The 21555-nt window shown below is 45.4% G+C and overlaps 1 protein-coding gene across 1 annotated transcript in view; it reads left to right on the top strand.

Moving 5' to 3' along the window:
• Positions 1-1843: 1843 nt before the first annotated feature.
• Positions 1844-21555, top strand: part of PPP1R14C (protein phosphatase 1 regulatory inhibitor subunit 14C) — a 51631-nt gene continuing 31919 nt past the window's right edge. The window contains exon 1 of the mRNA XM_081905251.1: positions 1844-2297. Within this exon, the coding sequence (XP_081761377.1) occupies positions 2034-2297 (264 nt within the window). The 5' untranslated portion in view covers positions 1844-2033. The remainder of the gene's footprint in view (positions 2298-21555) is intronic.

Here is a 21555-nt window from a genome sequence, read left to right as displayed (position 1 = left end):
TGTTGTGTTAAAGGAGTGCAGACTGATCGATATTATTAACACCATTTCCAGACATCACCACCACTATTAAGATTGCTATTTATCATTAGTAAAATATTCCCTGTGGCAATTTTCCTGGTATCATGTAGTTGTTTCGTAATTATATTCTACTAAGACATACTAGATTGATCCCTGACTTGAACAGGTCCTCCATTTAGGTTTTGCTGCTAGCTGTTACTTATTGGTGGCAGTTCCTGGAATCTGCTTCAGAAATGGCCATCAAGCCCTGGAATCAATCTCTGTTCCGTATAGATTTATTTATGCACATTTAAGGCCCTCCCCTACAAAAGGCTAAAGCTGTGTGAGAATAAAAAGTGTCATAAAAATCCTCATTAAAACAGGATAAAAGTGTACCAAGCTACAATTACATTTAAAATATAACACCCCCCACTTGTGACCTAACCTTAACCTACAAAATCCAGCTCAAACAGATAGGTCTTACTGGAGATGTTCAGGCTTCGGGCCAGCCAGCACGTTACATTACTATTGTGTTTTATGGCATGTTAGACATGTCTCTTTCTTAACAAAATCTCCTAGAGTGGGATCCTGGTGCTAGGAAGGCTTCTTAAAATACCCTCCTGCCTAATAGAAGCTTTATGGGGTGATTAACTGTAGGGAAAAGGAGGGCATGGAGGGGAGGGCATTTAAATCCCCTCACCCTGTGTCACAATCAGGATTGAGTTTCTGGAGTTGATTTTCGTAAAGGAGATGGCAAACTCACTCTTAAGCACCTTGCACAAAACACACTACAAACATTATTTGTAGCCACTGAGAATGAGTTAGAGGGCCACACACACTGCATATTTTGTCACCACTTTTGTCCAGGGGTGTATATCCTGTGCTCCCAGCAATAGTGGCTATGTACACACCATACATTGAAAGTACACACCCCCACCGCAATCCTGGGAACTGTAGTGAGAGGTCACAGAGCTGCAATTCCCAGAAAACTACAATTCCCTGGTTTCTTTTGGGGGGGGAGGGTATGGGCTTTATTGCGTGTGCAGGACTAGCCAATTGCCCGATGCCATACAGTAAGGTCCAATGTCTCACTATTCCAGTTTAAGCCCAGTGTAACTTCAGTGGTTCCCTATGGTGACTGGTAGTGGCTATCCACATATTAGCCTTCCTAGATTTAGCAATGCAGAGCGTTCTGGTATCCTTAAGCGCTACATCGGATGCAAGTTCCACCAGATGTAGCTTGTGCCATCACTGCTTTTGTTCTCCCAGTATAAATCTCCCTTCCATGTAATTCGTACAGTCCCATTCTACACCTGTTTACTTGAAAACCCCTCTGGGTGTCAGCATTTTAAAGGAATAGGGTGTCTTTGAGAAAGACCCACCTGCATGAACAACTAAACAACTATCTGACTTTTAGAAGACATTTGAAGGCAGCCCTGTTTAGGAAAAATTTTAATGTTTGATGTTTTTATCTTGTTTTTAATATTCTGTTGGGAGCTGCTCAGAAAGCTGGCTGGAGAAACTCAGCCAGATGGGCGGGGTATAAATAATAAAGTATTATTATTATTATGAACAGGTGGGAGGAAATTCAGCAGGCGAACCTTGGGCAAAGCTTCACCTGATGAATTCCAGCCTAGCCACTATGCAGTCACGAAGTGGTAGCCCTAATGAAGCTTGCTTACTTTAAGGCACAAGAGCACTGGCAACGGGGAACGTTGGTAACCCCAAGAAGCGTTCGAGGGGGGCGGTAATCTGCCTGACGTCAGGCGGGCGGCGAGTTGCGCCTTTAAGGCGCTCTCCCCGCCCCGTTTCCAGGCCGCCGGACGCCCCGCCCCTCCTTCCAAGGCTGAACCGGCGGCGAGAGCAGCGCGATTAGAGGCTGCGAGCTGCAGGTGCAGGCAGGGCTGGCAGCGCGCTCTGGCACGGCGGCGTGGCGGGCATAGAGCACCTCGGCGGGCAGCCGTAACAGAGACCCCGGCCAGCCCGAGACCCCCGGAGGATCGGGTCTCCCCGCGCAGCAGGGGCTGAAGCAGACCATGTCGGTGGCGACCGGGGGCAGCGAGCCGGGGCCCGCCGCCACCGGAGGAGGCGGAGGGAACCGCGTTTTCTTCCAGAGCGGCGGCGGCTCATCCCGGGAAGAGTCGGTGGCCCCGTCGGCGGCGGTGGTGCAAGTTCAGCAGCAGCAGCGGCGCCACCAGCAGGGCAAAGTGACGGTCAAATACGATCGCAAGGAGCTGCGGAAAAGGCTCGTGCTGGAGGAGTGGATCGTGGAGCAGCTCGGGCAGCTCTACGGCTGCGAGGTACTCCTGGCTGGGGAACTGATCCCGGGAGGGAAGGAGGGAGCCTTCGGGGTGATCGGGGCCCGGATCCGAAAGGCAGGAGGGAAGGGCGCCCCGTCGAGGCCCCCAGACACACCCCACAGCCCTCCGCGGCTCCCGGCTGGCCGGAGAGCGCCCAGCAAGTAGGAGCCACAAGTACTTTAAATCCGCCCTCCCTGCCTCGGGAAGCGGCATCCTGGCGAGCAGGGAGACGGAGCAACACGCTGCCTCTCCAGCGCCTTCTACAAAACCGCTTTCCTGATTTGATCGCATTTTTTTTTAAATTAACCTGCATGCCATTTTTAATCCTCTCATTTGCATATTGGGGATTCCTTTTCATCACGGTCGTTTTATAAATTGCACCGGAGTGTGAAGATCTCCCTGGCTGAGGAAAACGTCGGGAATGTGTGTGTGAATCTGAATGAAGCCACCTCTAAATGACATTCCCGTGTTCTGTCTCCCCTTCAGCTTCGCCCTCTTAAGGGTGTGGGTGTGAGAGAGAGGGGGGGGGGAAGCTATGCAAGATTCCCATTTCCCACAACCAAATAAAAGGGCACGTTGTTGCCCCTTAAAACAAATCCGTGTCTATTTTGCCATAGGTGTGCTGAGTGGGGGGTTCTGGGGGTTCCTGCATGCGGCGCTTCTCCTCGGGATCATGTGATGCTCATTACCCTCCGCGCTTCTGCCTACAGCGGCTTAGCTCAAATCCTCGGCCGGCAACGCGGAGGAGCGCGCTCACTTCTATGAATGGTTTATTTGCCCCTCTTTCTTGGCTCAAAACCCCACCAGCCCGCCATACCACGTACTGTTGATAATGATATTCATTAGTGTACGCGGAGCTGTCGGTATGCTAACCTCTCAGTGTGATCTCAGATCGCAGGTTTAAAGTGCAAAGAGATGGAAACTGTTTTAATATCTGAGGCCAGCCTTAATTTGTTAGGCTAAGTGGGCTCTCCGCTTTCGGATAATGCGTAAAATGGGGAGGACATCGCAACCAGTGAGTGCTTCTGTCAGGCTTGCATACTAACTAGAGGTCGCATGTTACTAGATGTTTCTGTAACGAGAGGAGCATGGGAGGTGGGGTGGAGTGATTAGATATATTTTTAAATCGTGAGTGTTGCCTACCTTAATCTTGTCTGTAGTCAACTTAGTGCCAGAGAAAAAAAACCAGATCAGTGCCTTTGGGGGTTCATTTCAACGGAGTTGGCAGTCCTTTTCTCCTACAGAGAGTGTTTCATGTTGGAGTTTGGTGGAATGTGTCAAGGCTTGTGCTTGGACATGTTAAATGAGAATGTTGCTTATTCCCTTACTTACATGTTGGGAATTTTCCTGGTGAAAGAACAGTGAGTGACAGTTCAGTATGTATAATGGGGAAAGCAAGAATCAGCTTTCCTGGGGGATGATGAGTTGTCCCTAAGGAAGCCAAGTGCTCATCAGGTTAGCAAATAGTATCTTGCACAATTTATATTTGATTGGAAGAATGAATGCTTGATTTCTAGCAGGACTGAATTGCTTTTGGAATTAGGTTCTTTTGACTTTGCTATGATAGTTAGCTTCTGTTCAAATAGCAAATTGGGGAAAGAGTGGTTGTGTTATTTCCGACTATAAATTTCTTAAAGAATTAAATGAGTAACTATATTACCTTCAGGAGACATCTGAAGGCAGCCCTGTATAGGGAAGCTCTTTAAGGTTTAATGTTTTACTATGTCTTTATATATGCTGGAAGCCACCCAGAGTGGCTGGGGCAACACAGTCATATGGGCGGGGTACAAATAATAAATTATTAGTATTATTACTATAAATAACAGCTGGGAAAGGGGTTATGATTTAGATCAAAACCTTGGTAGTTTGGGAAATGGAGACTTGCAACTCTGCACTATTTTCCCAATGAAAATTATCCCCCACTCTCAAGCTGCTATTTCCCCAGTACCTTGTCAAGGGGGACACAGGTATCATACCTGTAATATTGTCCTATGAAACAAAGAAGCTTGTGGTTGATTGTAATTGGGATTAATGGTTCCAAGGTGGGGCAAAAAAAGCCAAAACTCCTTTCCTCATCCCACCCTGACCCCCATGGTCCAGATTCAATTCTCTTTTCCTCTCCCAAATTTGTGTGCTGTTCAGTTGTTGTTGCTTTCAGCAAGTTCAGAAATTGACTATTTACAGACCTCCCATATCTAGTTCTAGTGATGACCTTGGAAGTCTAGTTGTCATTGAGGTGGCAAACCTGAATCTCTGTTGAAGTATTTCAAACTCAGGGTGAGAGCTCATTGAATGTAACTCCATACAAAAATCCTGTGGAATTAGAAAACTTAAGTTAGGGCAAAGGGTGGTAGCCTAGTCAACTCACTGACATGCTAGTGTTTTCATAGAATCATAGAATCATAGAGTTGGAAGAGACCACAAGAGCCATCGAGTCCAACCCCCTGCCAAGCAGCTTTTGTAGCAGCTTATCTCCCTGCTTCAATGCTCCATGTGCACACACTTAAAGACCCCCCCCCCCATTTTTGTCTCACTGAGGGCCAAAGTGGAGGTAGTCGTGATTGTTCACACATTCAGCATATTAATGGATAAAGGTCTACTTTTGTCACAAAAAGAAGTATGCTGGGAAAGAGACTTGAACTCTTTACACTTTGCCTCGCAATAGTTTCAGGCACTTCCCTGCCTGTTTCACTCTAGTACATGAGGTGCTCTCAAGAATGAGAGCAGTCATTGAATGGGAGAAGGGTAAGACATTGGGGGAGGTTCAGAATTGGACACCTCCCCTCCCTGCTTAATATGTGAATGAATTAAGCAGAAGAGCCTGGTTGGATCAGGCTGAAGGCCCATCTAGTCCAGCATCATGCTCTCACAGAAGCCTGCAGGCAGCACCTGAGGGCAATCCAGTGGTACCTTGGGTTACAGACGCTTCAAGTTACAGACTCCGCTAACCCAGAAATAGTACCTCGGGTTAAGAACTTTGCTTCAGGATGAGAACAGAAATCGTGCAGCAGTGTCAGCAGGAGGCCCCATTAGCTAAAGTGGTGCTTCAGGTTAAGAACACTTTCAGGTTAAGAACAGACCTCCAGAACGAATTAAGTTCTTAACCCAAGGTACCACTTTATTGCTTTGTCTACTTGTTACCCCCCAGCAACCGGCATTCAGAGGCAAGCTGCCTCTAACAGCGGAGGTGGAACATAGCCATTGTGCCCATTGTAACCAATGATGGTCCTCCATTATGGCACTCCACATGTAGCTATTTCTATAGCATCTAGAAATAGGCCAGAAAAAGCATTTGGGATGAATTCTCCTCTGTTTTATGTTCTAATGGCTTCTTGGGCATCTAGCCTAACTGAAAGCTAGTAAAGAATTAAGAACCTGAGGGCAGGCTTCATTAGTTTCTTGCAGCACACATCAAAGGAAAATGTCTAAATATTAATGCAGTGTAGAATATACATCTTCCATTGTTTTAAGTGAAGTGTACTGTCGTAGCTGGAAGAAGCTTTGTCAGTAAATTGTGCCAATTTAGATCTTGTTCTGATGGTTTTGTCTTATTGGGTGGAGCTGCATAGTGCAACACTTGCATAGCTTGTCAGGGGCGTTATTCTATACAGCTATAGTTGAGTTAGGTATGGTGTTCAGTGCTTTGGCAAGACTGGTCAAGGAATCACCTGAAGTCTGCAAGATGTGAACGTGAAATGTTGCCGTGTCGTTGCCTTCTAACTTGAGTGCTTCTGTTCAAAGTGCCAGCCAGCCTCAATGATATGGAAGGTTCAAGTGGGAGAATTCATGTCTTCCTGCCCCACCTTCCACTAAAGACTCTGTGGCTCTTGGGGGAGACATTGAGTGTTGCTCATTCCTCCTTTGATCGTTTTTGGAAAGTGTGTTTAGCCTCTTTAGGTGCATCAAGGCAAGTGGTAATTTTACTGACCGTCCGGGTTATAATAAGAAAAGTAAAATATAAATACAGTGTATAATTAGGGCATAAGCATAATTAATTTCAGAGACAGGAAATGACTTTGGATTCATACATGTGTTAGGTATAATTATTGTAAAATAAATGGTTAATGAAGCTGCAAGTTCTTATGCCTACAGGAAAGCAAATCCTCAGACAGATTGTGATGATTAAATGCTCAAGCCAGAAACTTGTTCTGATTTCTTCTTCTTGCCATTCTCATTGGGGGGGGGGGATTGTAAAAACCTATTCTATTCCAGATAATATTTTCAGCAAGAAAGGTAGCATTAAAGTTGTGCACTTTTAACATGTTGGTGCTTAAATAAGCAAGTTCTTTAATCTGAAAAGTTCATGTGTGTTATTGGCAATAGCACATATTTGAATATTTGGAGCCTCTGAAAGGATGAGGCTAGAAAAGTATGCTAGAAAAACCTTGTTGATACTTGTAAGATCAGCTTGACTAGTCCTCTCATTGTAAAGGTTGCACTTTGATTTCTTGGATCAAAAGTGAATACTATACCAGTGTTTCCCAACCGGTGTTCCGCGGCACACTAGTGTGCCGCGAGACGTTGCCTGGTGTGCCGTGGGAGGGAGGTGGGCGAGTCGGGCGGCGGGAGCGCAAGGCTTGCGGGCGGCAGCCGGCAGCACGGAGCACGGGGCGCCCTTCGGAGGCCACCCCGTGCTCCGCGCTGGTGTTGGCCAGCCTTGCGCACCCGGGGGATCTCCCCCCAGGAGCGCAAGGTTTGCGGGCAGCAGCTGGCAGCGCGGAGCACGGGGCGCCCTTCGGAGGACGCCCCGTGCTCCGCGCTCGTGTTGGCAAGCCTTGCGCACCCGGGGGATCTCCCCCCGAGAGCGCAAGGCTTGCGGGCGGCAGCTGGCAGCGCGGAGCACGGGGCGCCCTTCGGAGGACGCCCCGTGCTCCGCGCTGGTGTCGGCAAGCCTTGCGCACCCGGGGGATCTCCCCCCGAGAGTGCAAGGCTTGCGGGCGGAAGCCGGCAGCACGGAGCACGGGGCGCCCTTTGGAGGACGCCCCGTGCTCCGCGCTGGTGTTGGCCAGCCTTGCGCACCCGGGGGATCTCCCCCCAGGAGCGCAAGGCTTGCGGGCGGCAGCTGGCAGCGCGGAGCACGGGGCGCCCTTCGGAGGACGCCCCGTGCTCCGCGCTCGTGTTGGCAAGCCTTGCGCACCCGGGGGCGCGTGGGGCGCCCTGAAACAGAGGGTTCCCCATGCTGCGGACTGTAGCCTGCCGCCCGACGCGCGGGGCGCCCTGAAGCAGAGCGCCCCTCGCGCCGGGCAGACATGGGCCAGCCCCACAAGCTCGGGGGACAGCGGGGAGGCGCAGCACCGCCATCCCACTGTTCCCCGACCTGGTTTTGGGGGGGGGGGAAATAAAGGGAAAAAAATTTTCCTTTATTTCCCCCCCCCCCCAAAAAAAGTAGGTGCGTCCTATTTCATAATAAAGTAATTATAAAATACTTTCTTTGTGTTTATTTGATGCCTATTAAAGAGAGTTACTTTATATATAGTCAATATAGGCACACAGTTAATTTTTTAAACATTTTCTAATGGTGGTGTGCCTCGAGATTTTTTTCATGAAACAAGTGTGCCTTTGCCCAAAAAAGGTTGGGAAACACTGTACTATACATTTGCTAGAATCTGATCAGCCCCAGGCTTGCATTGCTGGAATTGGTTTGGCCCAGCTCAGCTCCATGCAGGCACTGGCACCCACAGATCATGAGATGGTACATGTGTATAGTCATCTGCACATGGTACACACATGGGAGAATGTGTGAACGGGTGAGCATTCTGGTGTAAGAGTTCGTCACTTTGTCCCAGGTTAAAGGTAAAGGGACCCCTGACCGTTAGGTCCAGTCGTGGCCGACTCTGGGGTTGTGGCGCTCATCTCACTTTATGGGCCGAGGGAGCCGGCGTACATCTTCCGGGTCATGTGGCCAGCATGACTAAGCCACTTCTGGTGAACCAGAGCAGCGCATGGAAACACCGTTTACCTTCCTGCCATGTATTTGCACGTTTGAACTGCTAGCTTGGCAGGAGCAGGGACCGAGCAACGGGAGCTCACCCCGTCGCGGGGATTCGAACCGCCGACCTTCTGATCAGCAAGCCCTAGGCTCTGTGGTTTAACCCACAGCACCACCTGCGTCCCTTTGTCCCAGGTTAAAGGTAAAGGTAAAGGTACCCCTGCCCGTACGGGCCAGTCTTGACAGACTCTGGGGTTGTGCGCCCATCTCACTTAAGAGGCCAGGGGCCAGCGCTGTCCGGAGACACTTCCGGGTCACGTGGCCAGCGTGACATCGCTGCTCTGGCGAGCCAGAGCCGCACACGGAAACGCCGTTTACCTTCCCGCTGGTAAGCGGTCCCTATTTATCTACTTGCACCTGGAGGTGCTTTCGAACTGCTAGGTTGGCAGACGCTGGGACCGAGCAGCGGGAGCGCACCCCGCAGCAGGGATTCAAACCGCCGACCTTTCGATCAGCAAGTCCTAGGCGCTGAGGCTTTAACCCACAGCGCCACCTGTGTCCCTGTCCCAGGTTAGGCAGAACTAAATGTTAAGCTTACAGATCATACCCCATGGTAGCTGGTTTATAACACTGTGAAGGCTTTATTCAGGCATTGGCAAACTCAGCCCTCCAGATGTTTTGGGACTACAACTCCCATCATCCCTAGCTAACAGGACCACAGGTCAGGGATGATGGGAGTTGTACTCCCAAAACATCTGGAGGGCAGAGTTTGCCTATGCCTGGCTTTATCAGATGGAAAATCCATGACGGCCTGTTGTATGATCTGCCTTATCTATACACATCAAAATACTTGTGGTGTTATTTCGGTACTTGAATATCTTTATTGACCTTAAATGCTTTTGGACTTATTTTAGATATAGCTTCCCTGGTATGCCACCTCTCCTAGCTGACTTCAAGGGCAGATGTGGTGGTGGATGCAGATGACTAAGTTTTCATTAGTAACTATGTCCAAAAAAGCCTCAATTGAACTACCTTTTTTGTGGAACTGGACACTTCCACAAAAAAAGAGAAAGCATTATTCAGTGCTGGGAAATTGTATTCAAATCAAAGACCTTTTTGGGCACCAAGGATGCTAGGGTGATGTAGTAAACTGGCTGGACATTATGCAGTGTCTACATTTGGGGGAAGGCTTGTGTGTGCATGAGAGGAGGATAAGGGCTCTTGTGCAAGGATCTAAGCCCACATGGTAGCGATTGTTGAAGACCCTGTGCTGTGCCTCTGCATATTAAGCTTCACTTGCCTATGTTTTTGAGGGACCTCTTCACTTTCTTTCTAGCAACTTCAACAGCATAGAGATGCAGGCCAGTGCTCAACAAGAAGCCAAGTTCACACTGTTCTATAGCTTGTCATAACCCTTGCCTAATGCAGTAGCCTTTGCTCTGATGCGGAGTTGCTGGCTGGATCAGTGGCAGATCTGTGGACTCAGAACAGCAACCTAGGCCCCAACACTGATGGCCAGCCCAATCATTAGTCCAGTGGCACTGGAGGACAACCCAGGTCCCAGCATCATGACCAAGCCTGAGCCCCACAGATCAGGAGCAGTGAAACATGAGACTTCCCACCCCCACAGGTCTGGGGAGTTTGTACTCTCTAAGCATGCATCTCCTGAGGAACCACCCCCCCAAGATCCAGAGGGACCCACATCCCCAAATCACTTTGTCAATTCAGGGAGCACACCTGGATGGACTTCTCAGAAGGGCTCTAAACCAGAGGCAAAGCACTCCTTCTGGTCTCAAGATGCAGACAACAGCTAGTATCTCATAGAAACCACTTGTGGCCACGTTAAAGCAGTTTGCTAGATCAATTGTTCCTGGTGGCCGCATCTGGCCCTATTTGAGAAACGGTGGCTTAGACAAGATAAATGCACTGCATTGCAAAGCAAGGTTGATGACTAATGTTGCGACTGGCTAACTTTGCCCTCCAGAATCTTAAGTGCAGGTCATTCCTCTTAATAGATTGTAGTGGGTCTGTGGATCACTCACGCAACACGGCTCCTAGAAGCTGCAATTTTAATAAGGTTTAGTTTACGACAAAGTAGTTTGCAATAAAGCTTGCAAACAAAGTGATGTTTAAAGCTATAAATATTTTCTGACTTGACTCTTCAGAGAATGGATCATATCTGGAAAGTATTGGGTAAAGACTTTAAAAGCATTCTTTATGGTGCCTGTTACTTTAAAAATCTTGAAACCTGATGTGAGTGAGATGATGATCTATATTTAGAACATAAATAAATCATTATTCAGGGAACCCTTGTCTTTTCTATTTTTAAAGTAATGGATATGGTAAAACAGAAGGAAGTGATTTCAGGATGACTAGTTACTACAGTAAGAATGCAACTTAATTACTACAGGAAAAGGAAAATGTTCAGTTCAGTGTGTATATGCCCCCGTCTGATCAAAAGAATCTTGAAACTTGATGAGGTTCATTTTTAAGCCAAGTCCCAAACACAATAGTGTGTGTGTGTGTGTGTGTGTGTGTGTGTTGAACAGGGTCACAGCAGAATACATATCAGCCTGTTTGTTCCAGGGACTCTAAATGGATTGGCTTGATAGAAAAAAGCAATCTATACTTCATACATTCATCATTGTCTAGCATACTGAGGTGGGATTAATATACAATAAGAGTGTTCATATTGTAGCTAATAAAAGTGGAATATTAAAGCCACTACAGGAGAACTATGTTGCTCAGCCTGCTAGCCAAAGCATCATGGTGAATTATATTTGGGGCACTACTTTGCTGCTCTGGGAGCATTTGGCTCCTTGCTCTGGAGATGATGGTGTGGAAGAAGGGCTCATGGGCAAAGTCTGCCAGTCACTGTTGATAGTATGGAGCTAGAATGGACCAATGATCTGACAGCTATGGCAGCCTCTAAAGGTGCATTTTTACTGCTGCTTTGGAAAGTGACACCACTTGTCACATTTTCCGCTCTGGGCAGCCCATCTCTACCACGATGCCATCCTTTGTGGAACTGTCAAAATGCCACATGAAATATTTCAGGAGAAATATGCTTCTCTGTTTGATTACTCAATTGGGTTGAAATTATGCTTTAATTGCTTTATGTTAAGCTGCTTTTAGGGTGTATTCCTAAGGGCCAAAAAGTGGCACATACAATTTATTTGAAAATAAATAAAAACCTCTTATCCCTGAGGAAATGAACTTGCAGTGGCTGAGAAGATGAGCAGGACACCCACACTTCTATCCAAGATACGTATTATTTTTGTACAGAAGCTCCAATAAGAAGACCTCTGCTGGATCAGACCAGCATTCTGCATTCTCATAGACCAACAAATAATATTGCATGCAGACGTGTATGAAAATAGGAGCTGCTCTGCTCTGGAAAGTGTGCTCATCATCCTGTTAAGTACACAGTCTCCTCTTGAGGAGCAAACTCAGAAGGGCATGTGACAAGTTTTGTCAGTCAGAAGCAGAATTGTTAATTGCAGTATTTATCTCGCCCTTTCTCCAAGGTAGTGTATTCATTTTGTCCTTGCCAAACTGTCCTGTGGGTAAGTTAGGCTGACAGAGCATGACTGTCCCAAGGTTACCTAGTGAGCTTCCTGGCTGACTGGGGATTGCTCAGCAGTCTAACCCCTACCTGCCTGAGCAGTGTGCTGACTGACTGAGCAGCTGGGATATCACAAAGGAATCTCCTACCTCTCTCTGTTGAACAGTCTTGTGGCTTAATTCTAGAAGGGGGGGGGGAGTTGGACACCAGATGATAGTGCAAATAATGCTTTTTGATAAAGGGGAAAAGGCACAGGGGAGAAAGGCAAAACTGACAAGGACATCATCTTTTGGGGTAGAGACAGGCAAGTGTGTCTCTTGAAGCATGAAATAATAATAATAATAATAATAATAATAATAATAATAATAATAATAATAATATATTATTTGTACCCCGCCCATCTGGCTGGGTTTCCCCAGCCACTCTGGGCGGCTTCCAACAAAGACCAAAAATACACTAAAATGTCACACATTAAAAACTTCCCTGAACAGGGCTGCCTTCAGATGTCTTCTGAATGTCAGGTACTGTAGTTGTTTATCTGTTTATTTGGAAGGCGTATTCACAGGGGTAAAAAAAACAAAAACCCACCTGTGTTGACCCCTGTTCTTATGTGCAGTTGTGTATGCTCTACATTTCACACCATGATGTGGGATTTTGGTTTGGCTGGGTGATCTTTGGGATTCTTTCCAACTCCAGAGCTCTGAATTTGTTGATAGTCTTGGTAAAATTGCCCATTTCTTTCCCTTTGTTCGGGAGATTAGCTGATGGCTGTCAATAGCAGGCTTTAGCAGTGACTAAGAAAATAGCCCGGGACTATTTGGAGAAGAGAACCATGTCTGTCTTCCTCCTTTGCCTGGGGGTGTTGTTTTTAACTCTATATGTGAAGACATGGTAGTTTGGGAGAAAGGCAAATGGGAGCTGAGTTGGTTTTGGAAGCGTTTTGAGGTGCTGGTTGTCCCTGATGTGGCGCTGAACATTGGAACATGTGGTAGAGCGTTTTTATCCCATTTATTTGTATATAAGCACAAATATTACACAACACTGCTGGCCTCATTCCACAGTAGACTCAAACTTGAGTAAGAACTACGCTCCTGAAACTTCTCACCACCCAGAAATTGGGGGGCATGTAATAACATGATTAGTTTCTGTTGGATAATTCATTATCTCATGTAGTGCTCTCAAAAATTGTATATCTGTGTTGATGACAATTAACTTGCAGAAATATTGTAAACCCAGTTTACAATAGTGTCTTGGGGCCCCTCCTGATATCCTGTTTAGTGCACATTCATGATGATTTGTGCTTACAGTGCTACTGGAGTCGTTACATGCAGTCCTGCTCTCAGTGCTATTTGCACATGCAAAGGTTTTGGGATAGTCACACTTCTTCGTTTCCATTCTGTGCATATTCTGTAACTTCTACTGAAATCCCATCTCTCTCTATCAGGGCTTTTTTTCCAGCTGGAACTTGCTGGAACTCAGTTCCGGCACCTCTCGGGTGAGCACCATTGCCATTATAAGAGAACAAGGGAGGCCTTCATGGTGAGTCTCGGCACCTCTTTTTCCAGGAAAATAGCAGACCTCTTTATACCACAAATGTTTGCTTTATTTTTATGGCTTCTTTTGTTGCTCTATAGCCCCTCTGAACAGCAGCAATGTGGCTGCACTGTGGAAGTATTGCTGAACAGCTAAAGCAGGATAAATCCAGCACTAATTCTCTGTTATTGTGTCGAGAAAATGTTTCAGGATACACATGTAATAAAACAGGTGGGGAGGGGCCCTTGATTTAAAGACATGATACTGAAGTGGGTAGGGAAATGTTTTGTTCAGGTGTTGGGAATGTTGGGCTCTCCAGGTGTTGCTGAAATACAACTCCCATCAGCTTCAGCAAGCATGACCAATTGCCCGGGTTGATGGGAGTGGGAGTTCAGCAATATTTGGAGGGTCAAAAGTTTCCCACACCTGGTTTTGTTGGGCATGTGCTTCACCCAGCGGCGGAGCAAACCAGTTGGGTGGTGTGGGTGCCCTGCGCCCGGGGGCAGGGCCAGCTGCCTGTGGGGGTGGGGCCAGCCACCTGCAGGGCGGGGCAAGCTGGGCAGGACACTCCGCAGGGCCTCAAGGAGTCTGCCTGCCTCCTCCCACTCAGACACCCTACAGCTGAGGGGGAGGCAGCGGGCGGACTCTTTAGGGCAGCATGGAGCCTGTGGGTGCCAAAGCCACCGCATTACTCCCAGGAGAGACATGTGCAGGAGGCCCCGCGGTGAGTGCTGCCCTGCATTTTGTCACCCCCCCCCACAGTGGTGACACCTGGGGCGGGCCTCCCCCACCACACACCCCTTCCTCTGCCCCTGTCTTCACCCACTACAACGTATTTTCGGAGTCTGTGCCAAAATTGGAGTAATGGGAGGGTCTCCTTGCACCCTCTTGCTAGCAAGAAAAGAATATTTTTTGGTGTACTGTTTCAATACATGAAAAGAGTTTAGTTGCAGAAACTGAAGTGATTCCGAATAGCATATTCTGAGTCAATAGCAGACAAATTGCCATTTGTGCAGATGTGTAGGCTTTTCTTACACCTACATTCAGAATCCAAAAAACTCATGAATTTGACTGGATACTACAGATTCTGTCATTCAACGTTTTGTGCTTGGAGGGCAAAGCTTTTTGTGACCATTCATGTAAGATAAACAAGGAGGCAGCTGTCCAATTCAAAAGTATATGATAGAAAAGTGATTATTGTAAAAAGCATATGAATATTCTTTATCCATTATTTTTGTGTACTTTATCCAATAAGTATTGTATTGAACTGTTCTCAGTTGGCAAGGCAGGGAAGGGGTTAACTAAGCCAACAAACTTAAAGTCCCCTCAGGAGTGGATACTCCTCCCAGTTTCAGGAATTATTTCCTGTCTGCTTCCTCAAAAGTAATGTAAGGACAAGGGAAGCAGTATGAAGGAATGACAGTAATTGTTTTATGGGCTAGTAAGGGTAAAAAAAATGTTATCCATACCTGGTTACCACAGTATGTGAAATGAACAGTTTTTGTTGAGAAACTGTGTCCCATATTAAATCCTATTGACTTGTTTGGAACAAGCGCCTACTCTGAGGATCAAACTGGTTTTTGCAGAACTCCAGGGTTGAGGCTCAGTGGCAGGGCAAGTGCTTTGCATGTAGGTCCCCGATTCAATCCCCAGACTCTGAAAGACTAAAACCCTGGATAGGCACTGGCAGTCAGTGTAGACAATACTGAGCTAGATGGATCAGTGGTCTGCCTCTGTGTAAGGCGGCTTTCTGTCTTCCATCACTTTCTTAGCAGATCATCATGCTGGGTCCTGGGTGTTTTTTTTTGGTGTGCTGCTAAACCAGGAATAGGCAAACTCCAGCCCTCCAGATGTTTGGGACCACAATTCCCATCATCCCTCACCACTGGTCCTGTTAGCTAGGGATGATGGGAGTTGTAGTCCCAAAACAGCTGGAGGGCCGGAGTTTGCCTATGCCTGTGCTAAACTGATGAAAGTCTTCAAGATGACATCTTAATACATATGCTGTGGCAAGATCATGATTAGACAAGCCTTCATTTCCCTGTTCATACAGCATCTGAGGGTGGCTCCAACAGTAAAGCTATGGATACGTATGTAACATCTGGAATTGGTGTCTGCCATGTTAAAAAGCAAGTGAATAGCTCTTTAAGTGAAAACTGCCGAAATCACCTGCAACCAGTCCTTAAGTGGCACTTCATACTGAACAAATTCCTCCAACACTGCTGTTACAGATTGTGGTGAAATCTGCTGAACTAGGTGTAGGTCTACTTCAAGTAGCAAGGTTCTCCAAGTTGACGTCATTCTTCAGACTTGGAAGTGGCTGTCAAAGCTACTTAACCCATGATTAATATTGGATTGAGTTTAAAGCATGTATTTCCTCCTCTGGTATTCGGAGCATGGCATGCAAGAATGAGGCTATGCAAACAGTATAAATGAATGGCTGCAGTTGTTCCCTAGATCAGAGGAGTATTTCAGGCTTGATCAGTCTCTAATGAAATTATAGTATATTGTATATTTTCCATGTTGGGAAAGCTCCTTCATAACACATCATCTTCTTCAGAATACTTGCCCCAGGCTGCAATCCACTCATTCCATTCTTCTCTTCTCTTCTCTTCTCTTCTCTTCTCTTCTCTTCTCTTCTCTTCTCTTCTCTTCTCTTCATGATGACCCTTCACCTGTCAATTGGGGTTACAGTCCAAGTTTGGGGAAATTAAACCTTGGTGGATTATCTTTATTTATGCAAGGCCCATCTTGTACCGGGGTAGAAAATATACATATACTATCCATAGCTAGTCTCATCGGGCTCCTTCTATATATCCATATATCTATATAACTATATCTAAAATTTATTTTTCTGTTTTAAAAAATGTACACACCTAAATAATAAAACATTACATGACTGACAAAAAAAAGGGTCACTAGGAGGGTAAAATACTAAACATATTATTTTACAGTACATAATAATGAGGTGATGACAGTAAACCAGTCCATTGAATTCTTCCATAAATCAACTTGGAAAACACAGAATGATATGCAAGAGGCTACTTTCTGTATGTATAAGAGTAGAGAAGAGGAAAACTTCATGATTACATTCTTGTACTCTCCAGCGATGGGAATCCTCCTCACTGCACAATTGTCGTCCTCGTGGCATAATTTAGCCAGCAGAAGTCCTAAAGCGATTGATAGAAATTACATACAATATATCATCAAATAATGATTAAAACAATTTAATGGAGAACAAATATTCTGCAGTTTGTATTGCAGTTTCATCTTCAGTATTTGGTATGTAATGAACCTGAACCACAAAAATGTGATAATACAGACATTAAGAAATCTAAACATGCAAATACACTCTTTTGGGGAACATGTACACTAAAGTTATTCTCTAACAAGATGCAGTTACCCAGGGTTCTTTTTTCCTTCAGAATGTGGTACAGCGGAGACCGTAGTGTCTTTAGGATATATGGTTTATTTTCACATATATACAACCTGAACATACAACATCAACATCAACAGCCCAAGAGGATCTTGTTCTCCCAAAGCCCCAGCCTTGGATTCAAGCAGAAATCATACATCCCTCTGGCTTTCTCTGACTTCCCAGTCTGCAGCTCCCCCCCCCCCCAGCTTCTAGTGCACATTACTCAACTCTCAGCTCTCAACTCTGCCTTTGTTCTTCTAGCTACCCATGAGTTGAATGAGGGGCCCCTTCCCATTTGTCTTCTCATGCATAGCCCCTTCCTTTGTTCACTTAATGGCCCATTACCTGGCCTATCACCTCACCAGGCATCTATAGGATGAATGAGAAGGGGAGCCAGGCATTCTGCCTACTACTCCCCTGAACTCAAGACAATGTCTTGCTTGCTACTTCTTATAACAAACTAAGGTGTTTTGGTATTACAAATGCTGTGTTAGCATATCTTGAGAGCAAATTTCATTGAAGCTAAAGAGGCTTTCAAGTAAAGGCTTCATGTGATACTGTGAAATGAACATTTTCCTTTCAAGTGTTGTGTCTTCACAGGTTTAATAGTGAATCAACATAGGCTGTATGGCTAGATGTTAATGGCACCCAAGTGTGTGTAAACTCATTTTGTGACCTACTTTAAATCTGGCTTGTAGTGTTTTTCCATCTCCTGGAATTTCATTCATGTTAGCCAATGACTGATGTATTAATATTTATATTTGTCTGCACCTACTTCAGTGAATGCTTCTCACCTGACTTATCTGCTGTGCACTTCAGAATTGAGCTGGTTGCTATGGTTACCTACAGTCCTGGTTCAGAGGCTGCATAAACAGTATGTCGCAGGATTTTTGCAGCATTTAGGGTGGGTTCTCATGTACTAAAATCCTCCCTGAATTTGCAAAATCTAAGTAATTACTGGCCAATGGCCAATACCTGGACATGGTTCTTGAGCAGGTGGTCACAGACCAGATCCAGGCGCTCTTGGAGGAAATTGATTTTCTAGATCCATTTCAGTTGGGGTTTAGGCCCAGTTTTAGCACAGAAAGTGCTTTGATTTCTCAGTAGGATGACCTCTGTTGAGAGAGAGAGAGAGAGAGAGAGAGAGAGAGAGAGAGAGAGAGAGAGAGAGAGACGGGAGAAATGTGTCCCTCTTAATTCTCCTTGACCTCTCAGCAGCTTTCATACCATCAACCATGGTATCCATCTAGAGTTGCTGTCTGACTTAGGGGTGGGTAGAACTGCTTGGCAATGGTTGTGGCCCTACTTTGGATGGTCATTTCCAGAGGGTGATGATTGGGAAGTGCTGTTCAGCTCCATTGAGCCTTCAGTGTGGGGTTTCTCAGGGTTTGATTTTACCCCCCCCCCCCCGTGCTGTTTCACATCTACATGAAAGCACTGAGTGGGGTAATCCAGAGTTTTGGAGTACATGGTCAGCAATATGGTGATGACACACAGCTCTGCTTCTCCTTTACATTGGCAGGTGTGGCCGTGGATGTGCTAGACCTTTGTCTTGCCTCAATAATGGATGGGACGAGAGCCAACAAACTGAGGCTCAGTCAAGATAAGACTAAGGCACTATTTGTGGATGGTCAGACTGGGTGGATGGGAGGTGGCCTGCTCTTGATGGGGTTAAAACCATTGGAATGCTTTGTTACATATATTTAGGCACCAGGCAAAACATTTCTCTTCTCCCAGGCTTTTGACTAATTAAACAATCTACGGCCTTTTAAACCGGAGAGGTATTGTTTTTGTTTGTTCCTGGGTTATGTATCTTGGTGTTTTTATCTTGTATAAAAATTAAATAAATGTACTGAGAAATGCCCAATCTACTGGCTTTTCTTTGTGGTATTTGATAATATACATTGTGTCTGTCATGTAGTGTTGGCAGCAGATCAACGCTGTGTGACAGTATGTAATATTTTGCAACGGTTATCCATGCCTAGCATATTTGGTGATACCACTGATAACAGCAAACAACATTTAGAACTCATTAGCTACTAGATCAATTTCAAGTAAAGCTGTAAATGTTAGTTAGTGTATTGTTTTCAGTTTGTCCTATTGACTTCCATTCTGCTGTAAGAGAACTGCTTGAACTCCCTATTTCTGTTGCAAATATGGGTTTTGATGAAATATTAGTGGTCTAGTAGGAGGCGTTAAGGTCACCTTTGACTTTAAGAAAAATCTGTTACACTTATACAATGTTCTTGTTTTTGTGTGATTCTATAAGGTAGGGTGTGGTAGCCCTTCCCATTGGCTATTTAGACAAAGGCATTTGTAAACATTGCACTCATGGTTAGGCATTTGCAATCAGCCTTTGCTTTTGAATAACTGCTCTTAAAAATCCAGCTTTGGTTTTAGTAGGATGAGCATCTTTGTAGGATCTGGACAAGTATAAACTTAGATCTATGTACTGCAGAAAAGTGAAGTGGGGAGCAAAGATGCTAAATGTATTCCGGTCCTAGGTTGGCAACATAACAGCATTTTTACACACACATCCCTGCCTCACAAACACACCATCTTCCTAAAACTCTAGCTAAAGTAGCACATACAGGTAGAACTGTATTCCATGTTCTCTTCATGCTTTCTTACCATTAGCCTGGTGCTGAGTCTTCTCTGTGCTTGTTCCCTATTTGTGGGAATTCCCTCTCTAGTGAGATGCATTTGTCTCTCTCATTGTTGATTTTCAGAACGAATTTTAAAAACATTCCTGCCTACCTGGGCATTTGAGACTTGAAAGTTGCTGTTCCTGGCAGTGCTGAAAGAATTGGCTGAGAGAATGTGATTGTTTTTAACGATACTAATGTGTTTGCCACCCTGGGCTCCTTTTGGAGAAGGACTGGGAAATAAATTGAATAAATAGTAATATGACATTTAAGGTATTTTACAATGCTCCCCTAACATGCCAAACGAGTCTCATCTGCAATCTGAAGTGAAAATAAAATATGAAAAGGCACAAGCATCTCTGGTGGTGGAACATGGAATAGAACCGCTGTCTTATTTTACCTTACTGGTTTTTTTTTTAAAAAAGATTTTCATAGCACTCTTCATCATATCGAATTTCATGCTGGTGTAGAGTGCAAAACAAATTTTGAACAAAGTCCACATACTTTGATACCTCCATAGATCTCTGGGTCATAGCCAGGGAAGGATACATGCCTGGGGAAGGCTGTGCAAGGTAGTAATTTTTAACCTTTTCAGACTTAGGACCTACCTGTAACCCAAAACATGCATTTGGGAACCCACTTCTTCTTCCTTACTTTTTAAACCCTATATTATGTATGATGTTGGTAATGTTGCTGTTGTTGCTACCGACCTTAGATCAGTCCATGACTCAATCATGAGTCTCAACCCAATACTTGAAAAGCAGTGGTCCAGGGAATATTCAAGTCCATCAAAGTTCAGCTGTGCATTTTAAAATTAAAATTTAAAAAAATGTATGATTAGCAGTGGCATGCAGTGAATTTTTTCACAGGGGAACAGGGAGGGCCACAGGTCGCAGCTTGCGAGGATGATTGTGGGGCGGGGGCAATGATGTCATGCACATGAGCAGCACATGTCCCTAAGCCAGGCAGAAGATTTGTGGGCTTTGGGAAAGAGGTGCCATACCTCTGACAGGATCCTGGAGCCCTCCTGCCTCCTTCCCAAAGGCAGGCAGGCAGGCTTTGGGAAGGTGGTAGGAGGGCTTTTGGACCCTTTAAAGTATCACACCTTCCTCCCAAAGCTTGGGCAGAAGCTTCCTGGACTTTGGGAAGGAGGTGCCAGGGGAACAGTTAGGGGACTAGCTTAGTCCACTGACTGCAGGCCACTGATGGCTAGCATTCTTTCAGGCAGAGAAATCAGGCATCCAGAAAAAGTGCAACCCAATTCCTCTTATGTAAACCTGATTCTAGTGATAGTCAACAAGCGTGAAAGCAGTGTGATGCTTGATGAGCACGCTTGTATTCATTCATTCATTCATTTTTATTACATTGTTTTAACATCTTAATTTTGCTTCATATACTTAGATTTTTGTTTTTGTTTCCCAGCCCCCTTCCCAAACTGGCTATGACATGCGCATTCGCATGCACACGCACACCCCCAATCGCATGTTTGGCAGTTGAGGATTGAAAAAGCACCATGCTCTGAAACATCTTACAAAAGCATGTTTTAACTATATGCAAAGTGCTTGTGAACTGTGTCAGATGTTCCTCCTTTGGAGCCCACCCACCAGGCCCATCGCTTTCTAGGTTGCTTGAAACTCCTCTTTCTTTTTGTGCTAACAACACATACCTGAAACAAAAATAACCTGGTTAAAGCAGACATTTTTTGTACGTAACGATTTCCTGTGTTTCAGAAATAGGCACAGTTACTAGGGAAAGCTGCACAACTACTCAGCCAATTGCAGAGTAGGTCAGGCCAGTTTCTCAATACTGTAGAAAGTTACTTAGAAATTGATATAACTTAGTTTACCTCCAAGGACACATGGACAAAGGCTAACATTTATGAACAACTGACTTTGTTTTCATGCTTCTCAGTGAGAAAGCAAATATGTACAAAAATGGAAAACGAAAAGACGGGAGGAGGCGCCACATAACTCGAAAGGGTGGGGTGCCTCAAAGATGTTCCAGTGATGGCTCAATGATGGTCAAAACTCTTGGGACACTTGGACAACCGATTTAATCCATTCAAAGGAAAGCCAAACTTTTCTTCTACAAAAGTAATTGCCGGGAGATCATTTTGAGTCTAGGAACCTCTCAGAAATTGGATTAGTCCTGCAATGTAAGCAGCTTGT

The sequence above is a fragment of the Podarcis melisellensis genome (assembly GCF_964234715.1).
Source record: "Podarcis melisellensis genome assembly, chromosome: 3".
NCBI lineage: Eukaryota > Metazoa > Chordata > Lepidosauria > Squamata > Lacertidae > Podarcis > Podarcis melisellensis.
This window is presented reverse-complemented; position numbering and strand designations above follow the sequence as displayed.